This window comes from Sus scrofa, chromosome 5 (assembly GCF_054392235.1).
Source record: "Sus scrofa isolate SSC_HxYL_T2T_F1_AM1 chromosome 5, Sscrofa_HxYL_maternal_Yorkshire_Landrace_v2.0, whole genome shotgun sequence".
Classification (NCBI taxonomy): Eukaryota; Metazoa; Chordata; class Mammalia; order Artiodactyla; family Suidae; genus Sus; species Sus scrofa.
In genome coordinates, this window is record NC_139387.1 from 32,621,447 (window position 1) to 32,644,676 (window position 23,230).

The window sequence follows — 23,230 nt, forward strand, 5'->3', positions numbered from 1 at the left end:
TTGTCTAATAACTGACAATGGAGTGACATAATTAGAATTATCACTATTTAGTAACCTCTAGTGCTATAACTGATCTAGGTAATGCCAGCTGCCTAGTAAAACACACGACACTTGCTACCAAAAAAAAAAAAAAAAGAAAATATTGAATCTGATCAAACATTCTGATCTAACCCCTGGTGTAAGGGGGGGGGGGGTGAGAATAGAAAGCACGTGAAATGCTGGTTTGAGGATACCATCAGAAAAACCATGACTTCAACAATTTCATAGGAGAAATGAACTAAACATTTCAATCAAAAAGCAGAGATTGCAGAGTTCCCGTCATGCCTCAGTGGTTAACAAATCTGACTGGGAACCATAAGATTGTGGGTTCGATCCCTAGCCTTGCTCAGTGGGTTAAGGATCCGGCCTTGCCATGAGCTGTGGTGTAGGCCGCAGACATAGCTTGGATCCCGCGTTGCTGTGGCTCTGGCATAGGCTGGCGGCTACAGCTCCGATTCGACCCCTAGCCTGGGAACCTCCATATGCCACGGGAGTGGCCCTATAAAATACCAAAAAAAAAAGCAGAGATTGTCAGATTGGCTAGCACAGAGTCAGTTACTCTTTAATCAATCTTCAGTTCTTTACAGACAGAGAAATAAGTGAAAAGTGAGAGGATGGAAAAAGACAACACGCAAACGGGGAGCATAAACAAGCTGGAATAGTCATAAAAATATGAGGCAAATGGACTTCGAAGCAAGAAGTAGTAATGGAAATAAACTGAGAACCTTCCTAATGATAAAAATGGTTAACAGATGAAAAACTATAACTATAGAAAAATGATACATGTATATGGGCCTAATAAAATGGCTTCAAAATACAAAATGCAAAAAATGGATAGAAATTTAGTCGCAGTTGGAGATTTTAATACCCCCATCTCAGTCACTGATAGGGCAACCTGATTAAAAAATAAGCAGTAAGAAAACAAGTGAAATGATGCTATCACCAATCATAAAAATTGGGGAATGAAAAACGCCAAAGATTTTAAAATAAGTAGAGTAGGTGGGTTGATTAGACATTTATCTGCCTCCTCTTCTAAACTAAATCTTTAAGAACTTTTCAAACTTAATGACTAAGCATAGGTTTGTCACTGATCCGAAGGGAAAGATGGAGAACAGGAGAAGTAATGAGTTTAAAGAAAGTATGGTCCATCTTTTATTTAGACAGCATTCAAATTCAAGTAAGAGTGCAAAGCCTTTTTTACACGCATGACCTTACTCTATTCTTCCACATCCTTTGAAAAAGGTGGCCCACATTTCCTCATCCCCATTTTACACATTAGGACGTCAAGCTCAGAGGCTGACTTGCCAAAGAAACAAAACTGCAGGTGTGCTCCTGGATCAAAAGGTGAACTTAGTTTGAAAATCACCTGAGTGACTCTATTGGGAGTGCGTTGAAAAACCAACTGTTTTCTTCCTTGAAAGTAAATCTTCTCCAGTATGTCCAAACGTACAAGGGTACTGGCTCCTCAATTAAGAATTCAGCTCTATTTTCACATACTCCCTAAATGACATAGTCAGATACCAGGTTGGGCCCAAAAGAGCCAAGTTGTAAATATTCACCCTGTGTCCAAACAGCATCCTAAAATGAACGCTCCTTGATGGACTTGTTGGCAAACTCAGTGTTGCCCACACTCCTGGTTACCCATAACAATTAATCAAGCAGTGATTTAGAAACAAATTTCAAAGCAAGCGGTCTGTGGAAATTATGAGGATTTAATCTTCCAATCAGGAAAGCAGACTTTTTAGATCATTTCGTTACAGATTTTAGAGGACAAAGCTCAGAATAAAAATGACTTCGTTTCTGGGTTTGGACCAGAATATGTTTAAGGAGAAATACACAAGTCAAATATGTTATAGGCAAGGACTAATTAGTTAAATATTTTATCTCTGTTTTATTTACACTCTCCTCCCTGTTCCACTGAGGCATATTTCTTTTACATACACAGGAGACCATATATCATTAAGGCTAATGGTGGTTTTATCTGGTAAAAAAAAAAAAAAAAAAAAAAAATACATGAACAACAAGGAATCTCTTTCGGCTTCTTGGCAAAACACAGAAGGGATTTGATTTTTTAGTTCCAATTGTTTTTAATGTTTTATGTTAAGTTCAATGTTGTGAAATCTGCCCAGATTTTTATAGAACCTAATTGAAAAAAATGCAGAGGTAAATCACTGCTATCTATTTAAAGCAAAACTGGCGTTTTACAAATCATATGATTTTTATTTAAAAAAAAAAAAAAAGAAGAAAAACACATGTTCTCCCCAGAAAATAGGCCAGTGGGTTCTTCCACCAGGGAGTCCCGTCTGAGGTGGGCAGGCCTCCTACACAGACTCAGAGGGGCTCCCTGGTCTCTGCCAGTGCTGCCAGCTTGCCTGCTGTGGCTGCCCAATAAAACCACGGCACCATGTGCAACCATGAGAAACAGGATTGTTCTGATCTTTACACTGCACACGAATTTGAAGGAACTATTAAATTGTAACGACTCAATTACTTTGTGGCTTATTTTCATTCTGAATCAATAACCAAATGTGAAGGTCTCCACAACCTATTATGCCTCCACTGATCCTTCTCCCTCCCCACGAACACCCACTGAAGCAAAGTGTTAAGGCAGCCTGTGTTAAGATGTATCACTGCCTCTAAAAATAATGTGGAGGAGACAGCCATGAAGCCCAAGTTCAGAGGTGCTTAACTGCAGAGTTGATTTCTCAACTACCAAGAGGTCTTTTAAATGCACAATTGATTTTTAGCAAGTAAAAGGTATCAGGACCTCCATTTGGACTTTTCAAAAGTAGGCCAAGTCACATGAATGTAAAAGTGCCTAAAAAACTGAGACTGTGTGCTTTTTCAGCCTAAAAATAACCAGGGAGTAGAGCCAAACGTGAACTCACATTTCAGCAGGAAGGTGATAAACAGAGAGCCAAGCAGCTAACATGCTGAGGAATGAAGAAACCTCACTTCATGGCTTCTGCTGACTTTAAAACAGAATGGAATTTTCAAATTTTATAAGGGTAAATACAAATGCAGCCAGGTGTGTAGATCACCCCCAAACAACTCATGGCAGTAAAGTTGCCACGAGGCTCTTTGGAACTGTTAAAAACTGATGCTGTGCTGCCACTGTGATTCACCTTTGATTTCAATAACTGACAGAGAAGTTCCCGTTGTGGCAGAGCAGAAACAAATCCGACTAGAAACCATGAGGTTGCGGGTTCAATCCTTGTCCTCACTCAGTGGATTAAGGATCCGGCGTTGCCGTGAGCTGTGGTGTAGATCTCAGATGTGGCTCAGATCCTGCGTTGCTGTGGCTGTGGTGTAGGCTGGCAGCAACAGCTCCGATTAGGCCCCTATCTTGGGGAACCTCCATATGCAGTGGGAGCGGCCCTAAAAAGACCAAAAAAAAAAAAAAAAAATCAATAACTGACAGAAATTTCTCACCAAGACCTTAATTTGGGCATCAAAAATATTAAATTGTTTTATGATCAGAATCATAAAACTTATAATTTCATGTTAATGTGCTAATTTACAAATAGAAAACCGTCCTTGACTCTAAAAAAAAAAAAAAGCCATTTTATATCATATCCTGATTACTCATCAAGGGAGGGGGAGGAGAGGGCATTTGGAATTGCATTGGAACGCAATGTTTAAAACAATATAAAACATCTGGAGAGAAAAATCAAGGGCCAATAAATATTCAGTCTACATGAAATACAGGAAAACGGGAGAAAACGCCGAGAGTACCTTGCTGTACCACGGAGACTCAGCAGCCACGTTCACTTCCTAGGTTACTCTTTGGATACCTAACGCAGTTGGCCTTAATTGCTTATAGCGTGCGCAACACAATTAGGGAGGCTCTGTCTCTAATTTAGCTCTGAAAGAAGCAGGAATGGATGGCAACTCAAACCACGGACCCCTGCAGCTGGTGAGAGCAATTAAGAACGCAATTTCCAGTCTTAAAACCCTTCACACAAAGCACCTGCTAACCTTTGGATCCCGGTTTCAGACCTGCAAAAACCTTGGGGTTCTTAAGGGCAAGGGAGATCTCGCTCAGGAAGGAAATGAAGTGGGAATCTCTTTCGGATTTCTTTGACTCGAAAATGACAACGATGGTGAAGTGAGGTTCTGGACGGGTGAGGAAGTAGGTGCTCTGGACTTTGTCATCGTAGAAGTGGACCACTTTCTCCAAGCTGTTTAGGTCGGATGTGCGGTCTGTCATGATCATGATGACATTGGGCCAGTGCATGACAGGCCGGTCGCTGGGCAGAGACACCACGGCCGGATACTGATCCACGCCCTTCGGAGCCTCTCTGTAGGAATGGGGGTGGTGGTAGCCGTGACCCTGGAAGCTCTCCGAACCTCGGTTGTCAAAGATTAAGGACACGTTGGCAGCATCGTATTTCCGGATGAAGCTGGAAATCTTGCCAAAGAGATCTGGATTGGCTTTCGCAGTCAGCGTTTTCATTTCTGAGGCAGTCGTTTGTCGGCTCAGTGCCTCGTGAAAGTAAAAGCTAAATTTGGCAAGAAGCATGTTTTTCAGTTTCATCAGCCAAAGGAAAAGGTGTGGAGGCTGAACGGCCTTCTGAGACTGCCCTCCAAACAGATGTTTCTTGGTCTCCCGCTGCTTTTCAAAGATCTGGCCCCAGGTCTGCAGCTTGGTGTGAGCGCTGTGTAAGTTAACCAGAGACGGCAGGAACTTCCACTCGGAGACCTGAGCCTGGGCCTTCAGGAGGTGACTCAGGACATCGACCTCCAGCTGGAAACTGCTTTCCAGGGGACTGAGGATAGGGTGGTGAAATCTAGAGGTGGGGAGGGAAATAAATAGAAAGAAGTGGAAATGTGACTCCGCGAAGACATCTTCTATCCTCAATAAAGGAAAAACCCACAACGCAGTCAGACAAATAATATTGTCTGGGGGCAGGGGAAGGAAAGATGGAAGGATTCTATGTTGATTTATTTAAAGGGTTGTACTGACATAACTTCATCTCAGAATTGTGTCAGCATCATAATAGTTTCCCATGGAAATAGCCTGACATTAAAAAGAGAGAAAGACAATGGTGGCTACCTTCTTTACAAATACAAAGAAGCTGAATTAGCTACAAATCTTTCTTATTTATTCTGGGAACTCCATGACAAACTGGGACATAAGGTCACCCTTGCTTTGAGCTCCTTCTGAGGGGAAGTAAAAGCTACCTATGCCTTCACTCCTTTATCTCTCAAACATACGGAACATAGTAGAAATTCGGTAAATGTGGTAACTGACCACGTTAAGATTTGAACCCTAGTTTCTGCTTCCTGGATTCCCTCTGTAGTTTATGATCTAAATGAAGTTCTGTGACAATGAGATGGAATGGTTAAGGAGAATCCTCTCTGTAAGGACCACTTAGAACTTTCCTGTTCATCTTTTTCTGCTGAGAAATATCCAGGGAGTTTCAGTGTCAGCCTGGCCTGATGCACTCTCCTTCTCAAGGAGCCTACGTGAAGCTCTTAGACACTTTCTCAAGTTCCAAGGCACCTGCAGAGGTTTCAGGAATCATTTTAGCAAGTGACCTCATTTTAAAGATGTGGGCAAGATCCAGCCCTTCCTGAGCATAGCTTATGCCCCAGGCACCATGGGAGAGATTTCCAGGCCTGAGCCCAGGTAAGTTAATTGCTTCACTGTCAGTGAGACAGAAGATTCTTACACAGCTGTTTTGGCCTCTGTTGAAGAGACAAATGCTGGTTATCAATTAAACAGTTGGGGAGAAAAAAACCACCACAAGTAAATCTAGAGTTTTTAAAAATCTATTTAAACAAGGGATTAAAATTAAGAGAGCCCATACTAGGATGGAGATTATAAGATAGAAACTGATTACCAAGTGATTAAATAGGATGTAGTTATTCACATGACAATAAGACAATGTATTGGGTTTTTTTCTTTTTTTATCACCGGCATTTTATAATCAACATCCTTCAAGATAGGGAAGCTAAAACATGGGTGGTGTGTGTAGTCTAATAAGACACTCAAAGAATCAGAAAAATACACCAGATCTCAAACCCTCTACCTCATGTGCTCAATTAATTAACTTGGATCTTTCAAACATTACATGCTTCAAAATAAACATTAAGTCTAACACACACACACTCTATAGCATGTCTTAAAATTTTTGCATTCTACGATATGCTCCTACCACCTTAGCCTTTAGACAACTTGACAATGAGCCTTAAACATCAGAAGCTTCTGTAACCCTGGTTAGCAAGAAAGTCAGCCAAGGAACTCTGAACACAGTAAGACTGTTAATAACAGGAGAATGACATAATCTTACCCCCAAGAAACAATACTTTAAGTGATTTTTTTCTGCTTCCAGTTGGAAATCATCATTTATATCCAATATTCTCCTTGAAAGAATATGAATACTCTCTACACACCTTAAGAATTCTGCACAAGCTCTTCCATAAACATACTAGAAGTGTCTAAGTGTTCAACATTTATTAGGATGAATGTGAATGCAAAAGTGACTTTTCATCCTTAAGAAGAGGATGAATTAAAAATTCATGCTAATTCTATTCTGCCAAGACTTTGAGATTAGCATTAATGTAGCATTTTCCCATCCCCATCTGTGCCTCATACTGAGTCACATCTCACGCCATAGGGGGGTCTGATAAACTGTTGTGTTCCAAAAATATATATCTCAGCTATGATAGCAAGCTTGAAAGAGTCTGAATACAGAATAAATGGACAACTATGCAAAAATGTTTGCAGATTGGAAAAATCAATATTGTGAAAATGGCCGTCCTACCCAAAGCAATCTACAGATTCAATGCAATCCCTATCAAATTACCCATGACATTTTTCACAGAACTAGAACAAACAATCCAAACATTTATATGGAACAACAAAAGACCCAGAATCGCCAAAGCAATCCTGAGAAACAAAAACCAAGCAGGAGGCATAACTCTCCCAGACTTCAAGAAATACTACAAAGCCACAGTCATCAAAACAGTGTGGGACTGGTATCAAAACAGACAGACAGACCAATGGAACAGAATAGAGAATCCGGAAATAAACCCTGACACCTATGGTCAATTAATCTTTGACAAGGGAGGCAAGAACATAAAATGGGAAAAGGAAAGTCTATTCAGCAAGCATTGCTGGGAAACCTGGACAGCTGCATGCAAAGCAATGAAACTAGAACACACCCTCACACCATGCACAAAAATAAACTCCAAATGGCTGAAAGACTTAAATAGACGACAGGACACCATCAAACTCCTAGAAGAGAACATAGGCAAAACACTCTCGGACATCAACATCATGAATATTTTCTCAGGTCAGTCTCCCAAAGCAATAGAAATTAGAGCAAAAATAAACCCATGGGACCTCATCAAACTGAAAAGCTTTTGCACAGCAAAGGAAACCCAAAAGAAAACAAAAAGACAGCTTACAGAATGGGAGAAAATAGTTTCAAATGATGCAACTGACAAGGGCTTAATCTCTAGAATATATAAGCAACTTAAACAACTCGACAGCAAAAAAACCAATCAATCAATGGAAAAATGGGCAAAAGACCTGAAGAGACATTTCTCCAAAGAAGATACACAGATGGCCAACAAACACATGAAAACATGCTCAACATCGCTGATTATAAGAGAAATGCAAATCAAAACTACCATGAGATACCACCTCACACCAGTCAGAATGGCCATCATTAATAAATCCACAAATAACAAGTGCTGGAGGGGCTGTGGAGAAAAGGGAACCCTCCTGCACTGCTGGTGGGAATGTAAACTGGTACAGCCACTATGGAGAACAGTTTGGAGATACCTTAGAAATCTATACACAGAACTTCCATATGACCCTGCAATCCCACTCTTGGGCATCTATCCAGACAAAGCTCTACTTAAAAGAGACACATGCACCCGCACGTTCATTGCAGCACTATTCACAATAGCCAGGACGTGGAAACAACCCAAATGTCCACCAACAGATGATTGGATTCGGAGGATGTGGTATATATACACAATGGAATACTACTCAGCCATAAAAAAGGATGACATAATGCCATTTGCAGCAACATGGATGGAACTAAGAATCTCATACTGAGTGAAATGAGCCAGAAAGACAAAGACAAATACCATATGATATCACTTATAACTGGAATCTAATGTCCAGCACAAATGAACATCTCCTCAGAAAAGAAAATCATGGACTTGGAGAAGAGACTTGTGGCTGCCTGATGGGAGGGGGAGGGAGTGGGAGGGATCGGGAGCTTGGGCTTATCAGACACAACCTAGAATAGATTTACAAGGAGATCCTGCTGAATAGCATTGAGAACTATGTCTAGATACTCATGTTGCAACAGAAGAAAGGGTGGGGGAAAAATTGTAATTGCAATGTATACATGTAAGGATAACCTGACCCCCTTGCTGTACAGTGGGAAAATAAAAAAAAAAAAATGTTTGCAGAGAACATTTGCTCCAAAATAGCCAAAAATGAAGACAGAAAGAAAGAGGAGAGAGAGAGCTGTGTGAACTCCCTCCTTCAAAAAATCCCCAGCAAGAAGTTCCTTCCAAAATAATTACACAGGTCCCATGCATGTGAGAAGTCAGAAGCCCAATTAAAAACACAGCTGGGAGTTCCTGTCATGGGGAGCGGAAACGAACCTGACTAGTATCTATGAGGAAACGGGTTCAATCCCTGGCCTCACTCATTGGGTTAAGGATCTGGTGTTGCTGTGGCTGGGGTGTAGGGTGGCAGCTATGGCTCCAATTCAACCCCTAGCCTGGGAACTTTCATATGCACAGGTGCAGACCTAAAAAGACAAAAAACAAACAAACCAAAAACACAACTGTAGCACAATGTGAATATATGAAATGTAGAAATATGCACTTAAAACGATTAAAACAGTAAATTTTAGGTTTTCTATATTTCACATTTCGAAAATCTATAATCTCCTTTAAAACAGTTTACTAGTTTTTAATTTTTTTTTTCTTTTTATAGCCACACATGCAGCATATGGAAGTTCTCAGGCTAGGGGTGGAATTGGAACTGCAGCTGCTGCACTATGTCACAGCCACAGCAATGCTGGATCTGAGCCATATCTGGGACCTACACCACAGCTCATGGCAATGTGGGATCCTTGACCCACTGAACAAGGCCGGGGATTGAACCCACATACTCATGGATACTATGTCATGTTCTTAACCCGCTAAGCCACAATGGGAACTCCTAGTTTACTAGTTTTCAGAAGTAAAGACATTGAAGATATAAAGATGAAGTAGCCAAAGGTTTGCCCTACAGGACCTCGCTTGGCAGAAGGAGGTATTTAAGGTGGATAAAAGTAGGAAGTAATACATCTCTTATGAAGGGTACAAATCGAATTAACAGTTTAGAAAAAGGAGCAATTCCTTTTGGCTGAAAGATTGTGCAGGCCATTGAGGAGACAGGATTTGAATTGAACCCTAAAGTTTAAAAAGTAGGTAAGATTAAGGCATGCAAAGATGAGAACTTAGAATTCTGGCTCCAATTCTTTTCTTTTTTGCTTTTTTTTTTTTTTTTTTTTTTGCTTTTTAGGGCCACACCCAAAACATATGGAGGTTCCCAGGCTAGGGGCAGAATCAAAGCTACAGCTGCTGGCCTATGCCACAGACATAGCAACGCCAGATCCGAGCCGCATCTGCAACCTACACCACAGCTCACAGCAATGCTGGATCCTTAACCCACGGGACAAGTTCAAGGACTGAACCTGCATCCTCACGGATACCAGCCAGATTCGTTTCCCCTGAGCTACGAGGGGAATTCCAGTCTGGCCCCAATTCTTAATCACTCCTGATTCCACAGCTTTGCTGTGTGACTTTGCAGCCCCTTCCACCAGAGGTGGCGTGTACTTTCCCATCCCTGGACCATGGATTGGACTATGTGACTTGCTTTGGCCAAAGGGAAATTAACAGTTCTGATGCAAGCAAAGGCTTAAAATGAACTTGACTGCGCTTATTCTTCTGCACTTGGGCCATAACCACTGGGTAGCTGCTTCCCTAACCTTGGGCTCAGAATGAACACACGTGGAGCTAAGGCCAAAGCAATAAGCCAATCCCAATGAGACCAGCAGTTTTAAGCAGAGCTACCCAACTAAGCCTAGCATAGGTCAGCCAACTCCCAGTAGACCTGCAAGCCCACCAGTGTGAATTGGGGGTGGTCTCTTATACAGAATGATTGTCAAAACAGCTAATACATGATAGAACGCAATAGGGTTCAGAACATGCTACCCCCAAATATACTATTTTAAGCTGAATGAATTTGCGAAATGACATGAGCAGGGAGGACTTTCTGACCCTCTCCTGAAGCAGGTCATAAAACCCTCAAGTGAGAGGTTCCCTCCCTGCACCCTGAAGAAAGGAGCATTCTTATCTCCAAAGACAAAAGGTCACAGCGAGGAATCTGAGGCCTTGCTGTTTCCCCCAGTTAGGCACACTTAGCTCATACCCTTTTTCATGCTAGCACATTTCCCACAGCTCTCCACTCTTCATCAATCTAGCATAAAAACACAGGTTTAATGACTTCCCCATGATGGCTCTCATGCCACAAAAAACCTATATTAAAAACACAGGTATGCTTTTCTCTTGTTAATCTGTCTTTTGCTAAAGGGTCCCCAGCTGAGAATTTAGCATGGGTGAGGAAAAAGATATGTTTTCCTCTCCTACAAATTTGAGGACATACAAAACACACAAAGTAGTAGGGACCAAGGTGGGAAATGGCAAATATTCATGGAGAGTACATTAGATTATGGACTGGTTTCTTTCTTTTTTTTTTTTTTTTTTTTTTAGCTTCTGCTTAAAATCCTCAAAGTTTTCTCTTGAAAGCTGCTACCTTTTTACTAAAAGTTTGAGTGCAATTTAAGGCATTTGATGGGCCTTAGATAACTGGAAAAGGTACACTGGGGCAAAATCACAGAGAGCCTTGAGTCTCCACTGGTAAGATTCAGAATCTTAAATCTAAATAAGAGTAGAATGCATCCCACAGAAATTGTTGGTTTGCTTATGAAATTTTCAGTGAGCAATAGTTAACTGGGTTGAACTACATACACACAACTGTTTCATTACCAATCTTATCATCACAAATCTTTTTTTGAAGGAAAAAGGGCATCAAGCCTAAATGAATCACAGTTCTGCCTTTGGTGAGAATTCTGTTATTTGAAGCATTCAGATAAAAAAAAAAGTGCTTCCTAAAATGCAAACAGAGGAGTTTCTGCTGTGGTACAGTGAGTTAAGGACCCCGTGTTGTCTCTGTAGCAGCACTGGTTCAATCCCAGGCTGCAGGAGGTAAAGGATCTGGCATTGCTGCAGCTGCTGCATAGGTCACAGCTGTGGCTTGGATTTGACCCCTGGCCCAGGAACTTCCATATGCCTCAACTACGGCCAAAAATAAATGAAATGAAGCGAAATGAAATACATTAAAATGAAATGAAATAAAATGCAAACAAGTTTAACTCAATTTTTTTAAATGTTCTTTAAATCCTAGCTATAAAGTTATGATTAAAGAATAAAAATCTCTTAATGGAATATTATTGCCATATCAGACAGATTTTTAAAAGCTATCTGGAATGAATAAGTGCTGACTTCTTTAAAAGAATTATTTCTTAAAAATTATGTTCTAAAACTTACCAGTGGGGAGAGGGAAAAAGGAGGGGCAATACAGGGGTAGAAGTTTAAGAGGTACCAGATATTATGAATAAACTATAGGGATATATTGTTCAACACAGGGAATATAGCCAATATTTTATAATACTAAATGGAGTAGAGCCTTTAAAAATTTTGAGTCACTATACTGTACACCTGTAACTTATATAATACTGTATATCAACTATTCTTCAATTTTTAAAAATTATAATCGTGATTTAGGAGAGTAAATATTAATTTGCATTTATAATCTATCTTGTTTTTGTTTTGGCCACACTGGTGGCATATGGAAGTTCCCAGGCCAGGGATCAAATCTATGCCACAGCTGCAACCTATGCCATAGCCGTGGTAGTGTTGGATCCTTAACCCACTGTGCTGGACTGGTGATTGATCTCGTACCTCAGCAGTGACCCGAGCTGCTGCAGAGACAATGCCAGATCCTTAACCCACTGTGCCACAGCGGGAACTCCTCTTCCAGTTTTGTTTTAACCATGAAACAAAAAGATTAGCCAGAGTTTTCTTTTATGTCCACTGTACAAAACAGGTAAATAAATTCAAAACAAATTCTACGAAATCAAAAAACATTCCACCAATACTTCCTTGGAAAAAAACTCCAAGTTCTACCTCTCAAAAGTAGTCAAGGAATAGTAGATACCTTGACCCCGTATGAGATAAATCCATATTTTTTTCTTCTAAAGGGCACAGAATGAAAACTCAAATGATTAATGTTAGTTATTCAATTTGAAATTCAGCAAAATGACTGTGATTCTTAATCAAGGATTTACATTTGGTTAATAATTTGATAAGTTTGCCAAAAGAGGAAACCTTTAACAGCATTCTACTCTGAGTACAACTGGCTTCTGGGGGAAAAAAACAAAACATGCTTCCCCTTCATCTCTAAAAGCAGACTTGACATTGCAATAACTCATACTGGATCTGCATCTCAAATCAGGGCCAGAAGTTCAGATTCCACAATATACATCACGTTTGCTAATTTTTTAATACAAAAGCACTTCATTGCTCGCAAGATGAAAGGTTCACATGATTTTTTACAAGTATTCTGACATGGATCAGGTATACGGTGCAAGTAAATATTCCCTGAAAGATAAATTGGGTCCTTTGGAGAAAGGGTTAACTCTTTCAATACAACAGAATACAATTATTTTCTACAACATCTGAACCATCAAAAATTTGTGTTTCATTGGGTTGTGATGGTCGTTATACAACTTAAATGTAATAAAATTCATTGAGTTAAAAAACTGTTTCATACAGCACAGACGCCAAATCAAAAAGTCTACAGAAAAAAAGGATGTTATCCTAGCAAAGAGAAAATCATGTTAATTTATCTCTAAAACAATTTCACTTCCCACAGAAAATCAATAATAGTATATTATACAGAAGAATTATTATATTTTTAGAAGTTCTAAAGAATTTGTTGTTCAAATTAATCCCAAGCCTTTAATTTAGATCATTTTCAGGCTACAATGTGTCTATGATCAGTAATTTCCTATTAATTAGACAGGGCAGCATTGGTGGAGGATGAAGACTATAGATGAAAACATCCATTGACCATATGTGACCTTAAAGCCCAGCTCCATCAGTATCCATTCAGCAGGGGCACAGCCAAGTACAGCCCTAAGATCTTCAGATCTTCAAGAATGAAATCTAGGCTTTTGTTACAGCAATGGAAGAAATTCCTAAAGCTCTGGGAAGTGGGATGTTTCAAAGAAGGTTCAGAGATGATAGACAACAAATCTAATAAAATAAAAATGAAAACAGTTAAATAACCAGTCATTACTCTGATACAACATTTACACATGCACACACATTGGTAAGGTTCAATACCAGATATACCCTAGTGTTGGCATCTTTCTCTTATTTATCCAAGTTTTTCTTTTTTTCTTTTGTCTTTTTTTTTTTTGTCTTTTTGCTATTTCTTGGGCCGCTCCCTCAGCACATAGAGGTTCCCAGGCTAGGGGTCCAATCAGAGCTGTAGCCTCTAGCCTACACCAGAGCCACAGCAACTCGGGATCTGAGCCATGTCTGCAACCTACACCACAGCTCACGGCAACACCGGATCGTTAACCCACTGAGCAAGGCCAGGGACCGAACCCACAATCTCATGGTTCCTAGTCGGATTCGTTAACCACTGTGCCACGATGGGAACTCCCAAGTTTTTCTTGCAGACTTACGAATCAGTATCACAGGTAACTCTTAAAACAGAAAAGTTTCTGGGCACCCAATCCAGAATTGCTAAATCTTACTCCCTTGGGAAAGAAGGGCCCACATATTTCTCTAAAGCTCCCCAAATGGTTCAGCAAACACTTTCCCATTAGTATTTGGTAATAAGATCTCTTCCCCTTGAGAATTACATCTTCAGTTGTACTATAGTTTGGGGGGGAGGGTTCGTTTGTTTGTTTTTATAGCTGCACCCATGGAATATGGAAGTTCCCGGGCCAAGGACTGAATCCAAGCCATAGTTGTGACCTACGCCACAGCTGCAGCAATGCTGGATCCTTTCACCCACTGCACAGGGCTGGGAATCGAACCTGTGCCTCCGCACAGGGTATACAGCCACTTGGGTCACTGCAATAGGATCTTAACCCACTGCACCACAGCAGGAACTCCTGTAGTTTCGGGTTTAAAATAAATATATTTTATTAAAAGAAATTATATACTCGGGTGTTCCCAGTGGTGAAATGATCGGGTGTTGTCACTGCTGTGGCACAGGTTCGATCCCTGGCCTAGAAACTTTTACATGCTGCAGGCATGGCCAAAAAAAAAGAAAAAGAAAAAGAAAACATATACTTTTCAGATTTGAGGGAGGAATAAAAGAATATTTCCAAACATAAACAAATGTGTAAACATGGGAGTTCCTGTTGTGGCACAGCAGAAACAAATCTGACTAGTATCCATGATGTTGCAGGTTTGATTCTTGGCCTCGCTCAGTGGGTTAAGCTTCAGGCGTTGCCATGAGCTGAGGAGCAGGTTGGAGACACAGCTTGGATTATGCATTGCTGTGGCTGTGGCATAGGCCAGCAGCTACAGCTCTGATTCGACCCCTAGCCTGGGAACCTCCAGATGCCATTGGTGCAGACCTAAAAAGCAAAAAAAAAAAAAAAGGTGTAAACATGTAAAATTTGTTTGAAAAAAGAAAATGTGTGTATTTATATGCACAGACTATGTCTTGAGAATGATGGAACGTGTTAACATTCACTGACTCTTAGGAAGGGAATTAAGCTGCTGAAGAACTAGGGCAGAAGGTGGACTTTTCACTATTACATTCTTTTATACTTTTATATAAACTCTGAGCCATATTAATATATTATCTATTAAAAATAAATAAAAGTCGATCCTTGGATGACCTGGGTTTGAACTATGATGGTCCACTTATATGCAGACTGTTTTCAATAGCAAATACTTTGAAACCTTGTATGTGGAACCATGGGTACAAAGGAACCACAGATTGCTTTGTTTTCTACCTACCTTTGTTTACAAAATCCTACCTGCCCTGAAAAGTCTGCCTCCTCCATGAAGTCTCTTTTGATCTCCCCATTTTGCCCCCCCATCCCATTAATCAGATGAGTATTAGCCTTCAATTGGGAATATAAATTAACATATTTGTCTTTCTTTTTTAAGAAAAACTATCCCATCTCATATATCCAAAGGAGTGATATTCCTCAAAGTTATCACTTCCCATTTAGTTCATCATAAAATTATTGAGCACCTACTATTGCAGGGCTCTATGCCAGGCTCCAAGGACCCAAATAAAGCTGGGTCATGCATAGTCAATGACAATCCTAACACTTCTCAAATTTTTCTGAAATTGCTTTTTGGGTCAAGGCTGTGAGCAATACAAAATTACAACCAGTCTCATTTCCTTATAAGTAGCAATTTCCTTCAAAACATTTTTTCCAGTTGATCAATATCTTCTAAAAAATATTAAACTGGCTACAAATATCTTTTGACTATCAAAAAAACAAGGCCTCCTCTAAAACATAAATGCCTGCCTCCACCAAGGAGGTTTTTTTTGTTTTTTTTTTTTTTTTTGGCTTTTCTAGGGCTGCACCCATGGCATATGGAGGTTACCAGGCTAGGGGTCAAATCGGAGCTGTAGCCACCAGCCTACGCCAGAGCCACAGCAACGCACAATGCGAGCCGAGTCTGCAACCTACACCACAGCTCACGGCAACGCTGGATCCTTAACCCACTGAGTGAGGCCAGGGATGGAACCCAAAACCTCATGGTTCCTAGTCGGCTTCGTTAACCACTGCGCCACAACAGGAACTCCCCAAGGAGGTTTAAAACAAAATCAAAACTATGCCACTGGTGCTGAAAGCAATTATAAAGGCTTTTCCAACACATGTTAAGTAAAGGCTCCATCAGAGGAATCAAGTGGATAACTCACCAAGGTGATGACTTTGAAAGGAACATTTCCTTGAATAGCAGTTTGTCAAAAAGTCACATTATTGGATACACGACTCTCTTGCTGTGTGAATGCTTTCATAAGCAGAACAAATCAGTTACAGTACATCTTTTAGGGATTACATAACTCTTCTTTTTTTTAGGGCCACACCCTTGGTATATAGAGGTTCCCAGGCTAGGGGTCGAATCAGAGCTGTAGCCGCCGGCCTACACCACAGCCACAGCAATGCCAGATCGGAGCCGCGTCTGCAACCTACACCACAGCTCATGGCAACTCCGGATCCTTTAACCCACTGAGCGAGGCCAGGGATCAAACCTGCAACCTCATGGTTCCTAGTCGGATTCGTTTCCGCTGTTCCATGATGGGAACTCCGGATTACATATCTCTTGATCTTTTGTTATTGCTCAGAGAAGCATCCATCCAGCCCAATGAAGATGCCTAATGTATACCTGTTGATTGATTATGTGCATAAAATGTAATACAGCTATTTCTCCTTCATAGTTATTCCAGCATAGATTTCCATAGGCAGGTGGGGGAAAAGAGACCCTCTGTGGATTTGTGTGGCTGCCACGTTCCATCTCTCCCTCCATCCTCATCTACACTGACCTGGAGCTGTATTTCTTGAGGATGGTGTCCAAAAGGCCAACGAGCTCTTCAGCATTGATGAACTTCTGCGTGCTGAGGGTGTACATCTTCTCATAGAAGTCTGCGATCTCCATCCGCGCCTGAACGAAGAAGCAGAGCTGCTCTGATAGGTGGGAAAGGAGTTCTTCCACGTGAGGAGCAGTCCCACCAAGGGCACCTCGGCCAGTCACCACCTTCTTCAGCTCATTATGCAGGGAAGTGTAGATGGTGCGGATGGAATCCTTCCTGCTGAAGAAAGACTGGCCCCCTGGTAGGCAAATGACATAAACACATGACAGATAAGGAGGAGAAACCAGAAATACAAAACACCTCCTGGCATCCAAAAGGAAAGAATCCGAACAGCTGAGTTTTCATCTACCATCGTCTCTGACTTCCATGATTTGGATTTAAATATTTCGTGATTCATAATTTCACTGTGGAGTAAGTTACGTGGATGCCTCATACAACCCTTAGTTGCAGCAAGGGACCTATGTTTCATTTCCTTACCCATGCACCAATCAGCCCCCACCCCACTTAAATGAGGATTTATATCGAATTCAGAGGATGATGAACCTAGCAAGTGGATCTATCTCAACATTAACCTGGATCTAAAAAGCCCTCCTTCCACATAAATACATTTAAAACAAGAGAGAACACCCAATTATGAAACACTGTTCTTATTCCTAGTAAATCAGAAAAGTTTACTTCTGCTCTAGAGTTGTATTTTCCTTTTAAGCTGTAGCAGAAAATGGAAAATACAGATTAGTAAGATCTGAGGGGATAAAAAAATGTTAGTGATCTTAACAAGGTTGACACTATAGGCTATATCATAAGCACCACATTGTGAATTACTCCCCCCCCTTTTATTTCGTCTTTTTGTCCTTTTTTAGGGCCACACCCATGACATAAGGAGGTTCTCAGGCTAGGGGTCTAATCGGAGCTGTAGCCTCCAGCCTAGGCCACAGCCACAGCAACTCGGGATCTGAGCTGCATCCTCGACCTACACCACAGCTCACGGCAACGCCGGATCCTTAACCCATTGAGCGAGGCCAGGGATCGAACCTGCAACCTCATGGTTCCTAGTCAATTCGTTAACCACTGATCCATTATGGGAACTCCACACATCGTGAATTATTAAGAGTAGGAAGCAATTATTAATAATTGCTGTTGGAACAGAGAGCTTCCAAAGGAAATCCACAAAGAACAAGACCAAATACATCCTTTTCAACAGTCAAAAAGGTTCAAGTGGCATTGACAGCATTTCCTTACTTCTATATTAAGACATCATCAACTATATGTCTATAATTATGATGCCAGCTTCACAGATGTTTTCTTAAGCAATTCTGCACCCAACCAAAGGGTCAGAGGCAAGACCATAGAACAAAAAGAAACAGGGCAAGTTTAAAACAGTAATTCTTAGAAATATATAAAAATCTCAGAGATGAGTGACAGTTTACTTTTTCCACTGATATACACAGAATGCTTTGATGAATGAATTACTATTCTAAACGTACCAATTAGGAGTGAAAATTACTTAACCGGGGCATTTGTAAAGTATCCTCTTAATTAATGAACATTTCACAATATTGCTTTAGTTCACCACCCAGTTTGTATTTCAAGAAATGATTCTTATCTCCTGTACTACTACAGCAAGCACCTTGTCCCAGCTCACTCATGTCTTTCCAGGTTTTATCGCTGAAAGTCTGGCTTCTCACGAAACCCTTAGTCCCATGTCCTGAACAACCCCTCAAACCTAGGCAAACCTACAGGGTTGGTCTCCTACTTGTACCAACTCCGTAGACAAACTACTAATTCTTTTTTTTTTTTTAGGACCACACCTGCAGCATATGTAAGTTTCCAGGCTAGGGGTCGAATCAGAGCGGTAGCTGCTGGCCTATGCCACAGCCACAGCAATGCCAGATCTGAGCCACATCTGCAACCTATGCCACAGCTTACTGAAAATGCTGGATCCTTAACCCACTGAGCGAGGCGAGGGATCGAACCCACATCCTCATGGATACTAGCCAGGTTCTTAACCCAAATGCCACAATAGGAACTCCCTAAACTACTAATTCTTAAGAAGTGTTTTCTCCAATATACGCCCAGACTGACGACTACCATTCACATCATCTCTCCTACCAAAGCAGTAAATCCCATATGGTACAGGCGGATTGACCCTGACACCAACATCCCATACAGGACTGCATCCTGGAAGACTTGCCTTCCTTCCCCACTCATGTTCAGTCTAGCTTTGCAGAGTTTGTAAAGCGATGGTATGTCATAAACAGACCTCTGTGCCCAGGTCTAGGACAAATCTCTTAGGTTAGGAAGGTAACAAGAGTACCAACTAAAACCTAAATGCTCTTGAAGTCTGACAGACTTGGTTCCAAATCCCCAGGATCCAAACTTACAAGTGGTGTCATGTGCTCACAACTTAGCCACTTTGAGCCTCAGTTGTTGTTTTAACGTGAAACTCGTACTAGCTGCTAAGAAGACAAAAGGAAACAACATTCGGTACACAGAATGTCTGGAGCAAAGTATATATTCAAAAATGGTAATCCTGGAGTTCCCTGGTAGTCAGCCTAGTGATTAAAGATTCTACACTGTCACTGCTATAGCCTGGGTTGGATCCCTGGCCTAGGAACTTCGGCATGCCGCGGGTGTGGCCAAAAAATCCTAATCCCGTTCCTTTCCATTTATAACTAATATAAGAAGCTCTCAATGCCACACAGTTGGGCTTCTGAAACTCTGTGGTAAATTAGGAGCTTCTAATAATATGAAATGAAAAGCTAGCTATTTGATAGACAGCTAGGTGTCTTCAACTAACTGTGTACTCATTTCCTCTGTTAACAAGGTGAATGTGGTGAAAATTTTAACTCTGGATGAAAAAGGGATACCTTCCTTCATCAGATTATCCTTATCTGGGGACATGCAAACACCACCTAAATATAAAGCATACCTTTTAAAACTTATCATCGATAAACATCAATCACTAGTTCTGAAACCAGGTAAACTGACAGCTGAAGGAAGGGAGAGACCACCAGCCAGCCCGTTTCTTTTAAAGAAGTCTCTCTTCTCAAAGCATTCCAGAGCAAAGCTGATTTGGTGACTATCCTGGTTAGGAATATCCAATGGGAACTGGCCTTCCTTCCCACTGGGAAACACGGAATCGAAGACATCAGACTTCTTTCTCTTTTCAGTTTTTTGAACTTATAAAATGATTATTTTGAACTATTTCCAAAAGGCTCTTTTTATGAATGCTCACTATATTTCAAGATTTCAACAGTCTGTCTCACATCAGGAAATTGCAAGTAACAAGTATATTAAAGGAGTTCGCAAAATATCTAATGGAATATTTTATTCTACAGCTTCCTGCTAATGATAATCTTTAAACATCAGTTCTTAAATTCATTTTTACCATGGTAACTTCCAGCACAACCAGAAGTTGAGGAAACATTCCGGTATTGAAACAAAGAGGAGAAAGTTATGACCTTCCAAAGTCCTCCTCAGGTATTGAGTCAGTTTTTTATTTTATTTTTGTCTTTTGTCCTTTTAGGGCCGCACTCACGGCATATGGAGGTTCCCAGGCTAGGGGTCTAATAGGAGCTGTAGCTGCTGGCCTACACCACAGCCACAGCAACGACAGATCTGAGCCACGTCTGCGACCTACACCACAGCTCACAGCAATGCCAGATCCTTAACCCACAGAGCGCGAGGTCAGGGATCCAACCCACATCCTCATGGTTCCTAGTTGGATTCATTTCCACTGCATCATGACGAGAACTCCGAGTCAGTATATTTTAATCATTGGTCCTTCCCCAAACAGGTATGGTCTCCTCGCAAAGCGAAAGCTCCGAAATAAGGGCTCTGCCCATAGTTTTGCTGCTGAGTCAAGACAGGAACAGAGGGCTCCCTGCCAGGTCTGTTCTTTGTCTAAAGACTCACGCTTGCATCTTTAATCAGGATTCACTGCTAAGGTTTCCAATAAACACCACTCACACCACTCAAAAAGACTCACTTTTTTAAACCATGCTTTCTACATGTTTAAAAAATACACATAAACTTTTTGTTTTGCTTTTTAAAGAAAACCATTTAAATGTTCTAAATAGCAAAGTAGCTGAAGAACATGGGACTGTTTTATATTGCAACACAAAAATTTTCCCAAGTTCTTAAGAAAATGGAGAGTTAATCATGAAGTTACAGCATGTTGATATCACAAATACTGCAGTACCAAGAAAACTGTAAGGTATTTGCAAAGTTAAAAATTTACATCTGGAACCTATACTTGCTGTACATGCAAGTAAATTATTAAGTATTAAAGTTAACATACCATTTTCAGAACATTCACTCCAAAGTGACAGGTCACCTGGGAGCCTGAACAGTGCATGAGAAAGTTTCACAGTATAAATTGCTCTGTGGATCAATTTCAAAGCACAGCCCTCAGGCTCACCTATACAGGCTGGGGTCCATGCAGAACTAATCGCTTTACATAATAAGAGCCACTTCACAGAACCCAAGTCGGAGACAGTGATAGCCTAATGCATATTCTTAGGCATAGCCAGTTCTACTTACATAATATCAGCCATGTATAACTTAAACTACAGTAGCAGATTTCTTCACTGAGCTCTATAAGCAGGCTTTAGGAAATCCAACTGAACCCTCTCAGACTGTATACAAAATTATATTACATATATATTTTTCTGGGGAGTGAGGCCACAGGTGTCATCAAATTCTCATAGGTGAGCTTAAAAAAAAACCCTAAGAATCATGGCATGGCGATCAGTCACCATTCTTCAGGGGGTGGAGGAATCTAAAAACACTAAAACTGCCAGCAAATTAGCCACATTCAATTTAACAGCCAGAATCCATTTTCATATATACATAATAATATGTAAATTACATAATGTATAATATGTAAATTATAAAACAGCTACGATTTTTATAAATCATATGGATACAAACACAATCTAACAGTTCAAAGGTAGGTATTCTGATGTGGGCTCTGTCACCTACCCACACAACTGCACACCCACAATTTGCCAACCTATACAAAGGGGAATAATAACACTGCAACACTAATTGTAAATTTACGAGAAGTGCCACTGTTAAAAGGGGAGGAAAGATGCACAAGGTGAAACTATTTCGCCAGTTTTGGCCAATAAGTCAAAATACCAAAAAACAAGTTAATCGAAAAACTACAGCAAAGTTAAGATCTCAGAAAGCCCTGCTCCTTGAGTGTTTACTTAAAGCTAGATGTACATAGTCACCTTCAGGCAATATGAGGAAACTGAGGGGGGAGGGGGCGCCTCGAAATGGAATCAGCACTCGATTGTACATTTCTAATTTTATACTGTATATATGTGTCCTTCATTCACACCAGACCCTGTGCCTCTGATATTCAAGGGCCGAAAATAGGCCAAAGAACCAAAACAACTCTAAAAGCTCTGGGATTCATAATATTGGTAATTATAAATAGTAATTTTTGTATGTATAACCCTTGGCCGTCATTTACATTATTTCCTTCTGATCTACTCATACTAATTGGTTCTACTAGTGAAAATCTGCTGAATAAGCTCATCTTATTTCCAGGGGCAAGATTTATCACGGGATGATAAGAATGTTTGCCATTTTCCCTGTAAGGCCCTTCATGCTAGTGTTAGGCATATCTCTTGCCGTTCCTGCCCAGTATTCATTTATTTCTTCATTCATTAAATATTTATTGAAGATCTACAAAGAGGGGTTAGGATTCCACTTACAACTCTCCGGGGACTTAACCTTAAGAGGATAGACAATAGTGTTCATTAACTCTAATTAGGTTGTACTGCCAACTTTTGCTCCCCTGACCGCATTGTCACTGGTTAGAAGAGCGAGGGCACAGAGTTTGTTTAACTTCTCATTTATGGCACCAATCCATGCATGAATAAAATGGATACAGCCATCGGTTTGGAGCACAGCCTTGCAAAGAGCATCCACCCAATCCGCCAATCTATCTGCAGCGGAGGCCGGTGGGCGGGGTTTGTGGAAGCCGAGGGAAGGAAGGGATTCGTGGGAGGAGACCTGGAAGTGCCGAGTTGAGCCTGCGGCTAGGAGTGACAGACACAGGGAACCCAAGCCACTGCCGATCGGGGAATATATTCCCTTTCTTTCCTCCTCAAGGGGCATAGGGGGCGGGGCGGAGGTACCTAGTTTCTGCCCCAGGTAGGTGAGGCTGTGATAGACCTTCTCGGCCGCAGCCAGGTGGGCCAAGGCCGCCAGCAGCGACAGCCAGCTGCCCCCCGCGCTCTTGTTGGCCTCCCGTTCCTTCTCCACATTGTCCTTGGCCTTGTCGTAAGAGAAGATACCCAGGTGAGAGAAGAACGTCTCCAGCACCGCCTGTTCCACCGGGACCGGGGCGGCCAGCGGGATAGACTCCCCCATGCGAACTGCGCTCCAGCTCCACCCACGTGGCTCTCCTCTCCCTCGCACTTCCGGGTTCTCAGGGAACGTGCGCACTAG

General features: G+C 41.2%; 1 protein-coding gene across 1 annotated transcript; it reads right to left on the reverse strand.

Annotated features, from left to right (window-relative positions):
- Positions 1-1,163: 1,163 nt before the first annotated feature.
- KICS2 (KICSTOR subunit 2) lies at positions 1,164-23,212 on the reverse strand. The gene is made up of 3 exons (XM_003126348.5): positions 22,918-23,212; positions 16,718-17,003; positions 1,164-4,829 (listed from the first exon to the last, which is right to left on the reverse strand). The coding sequence occupies exons 1-3, from the start codon at positions 23,150-23,152 to the stop codon at positions 4,013-4,015; spliced, it is 1,338 nt and encodes a 445-aa protein (XP_003126396.1). The 5' UTR covers positions 23,153-23,212; the 3' UTR covers positions 1,164-4,012.
- Positions 23,213-23,230: the final 18 nt, after the last annotated feature.

Excerpts from the sequence above, each read along its gene's own strand:
- KICS2 (XM_003126348.5), bottom strand. The coding sequence starts at position 23,152 with ATGGGGGAGTCTATCCCGCTGGCCGCCCCGGTCCCGGTGGAACAGGCG. Across the intron at positions 17,004-22,917 it reads CTACCTGGGGCAGAAACTAG|GGGGCCAGTCTTTCTTCAGC; the intron begins GTACCTCCGCCC and ends TTTGCCTACCAG. Across the intron at positions 4,830-16,717 it reads CTCAAGAAATACAGCTCCAG|ATTTCACCACCCTATCCTCA; the intron begins GTCAGTGTAGAT and ends CCCCACCTCTAG.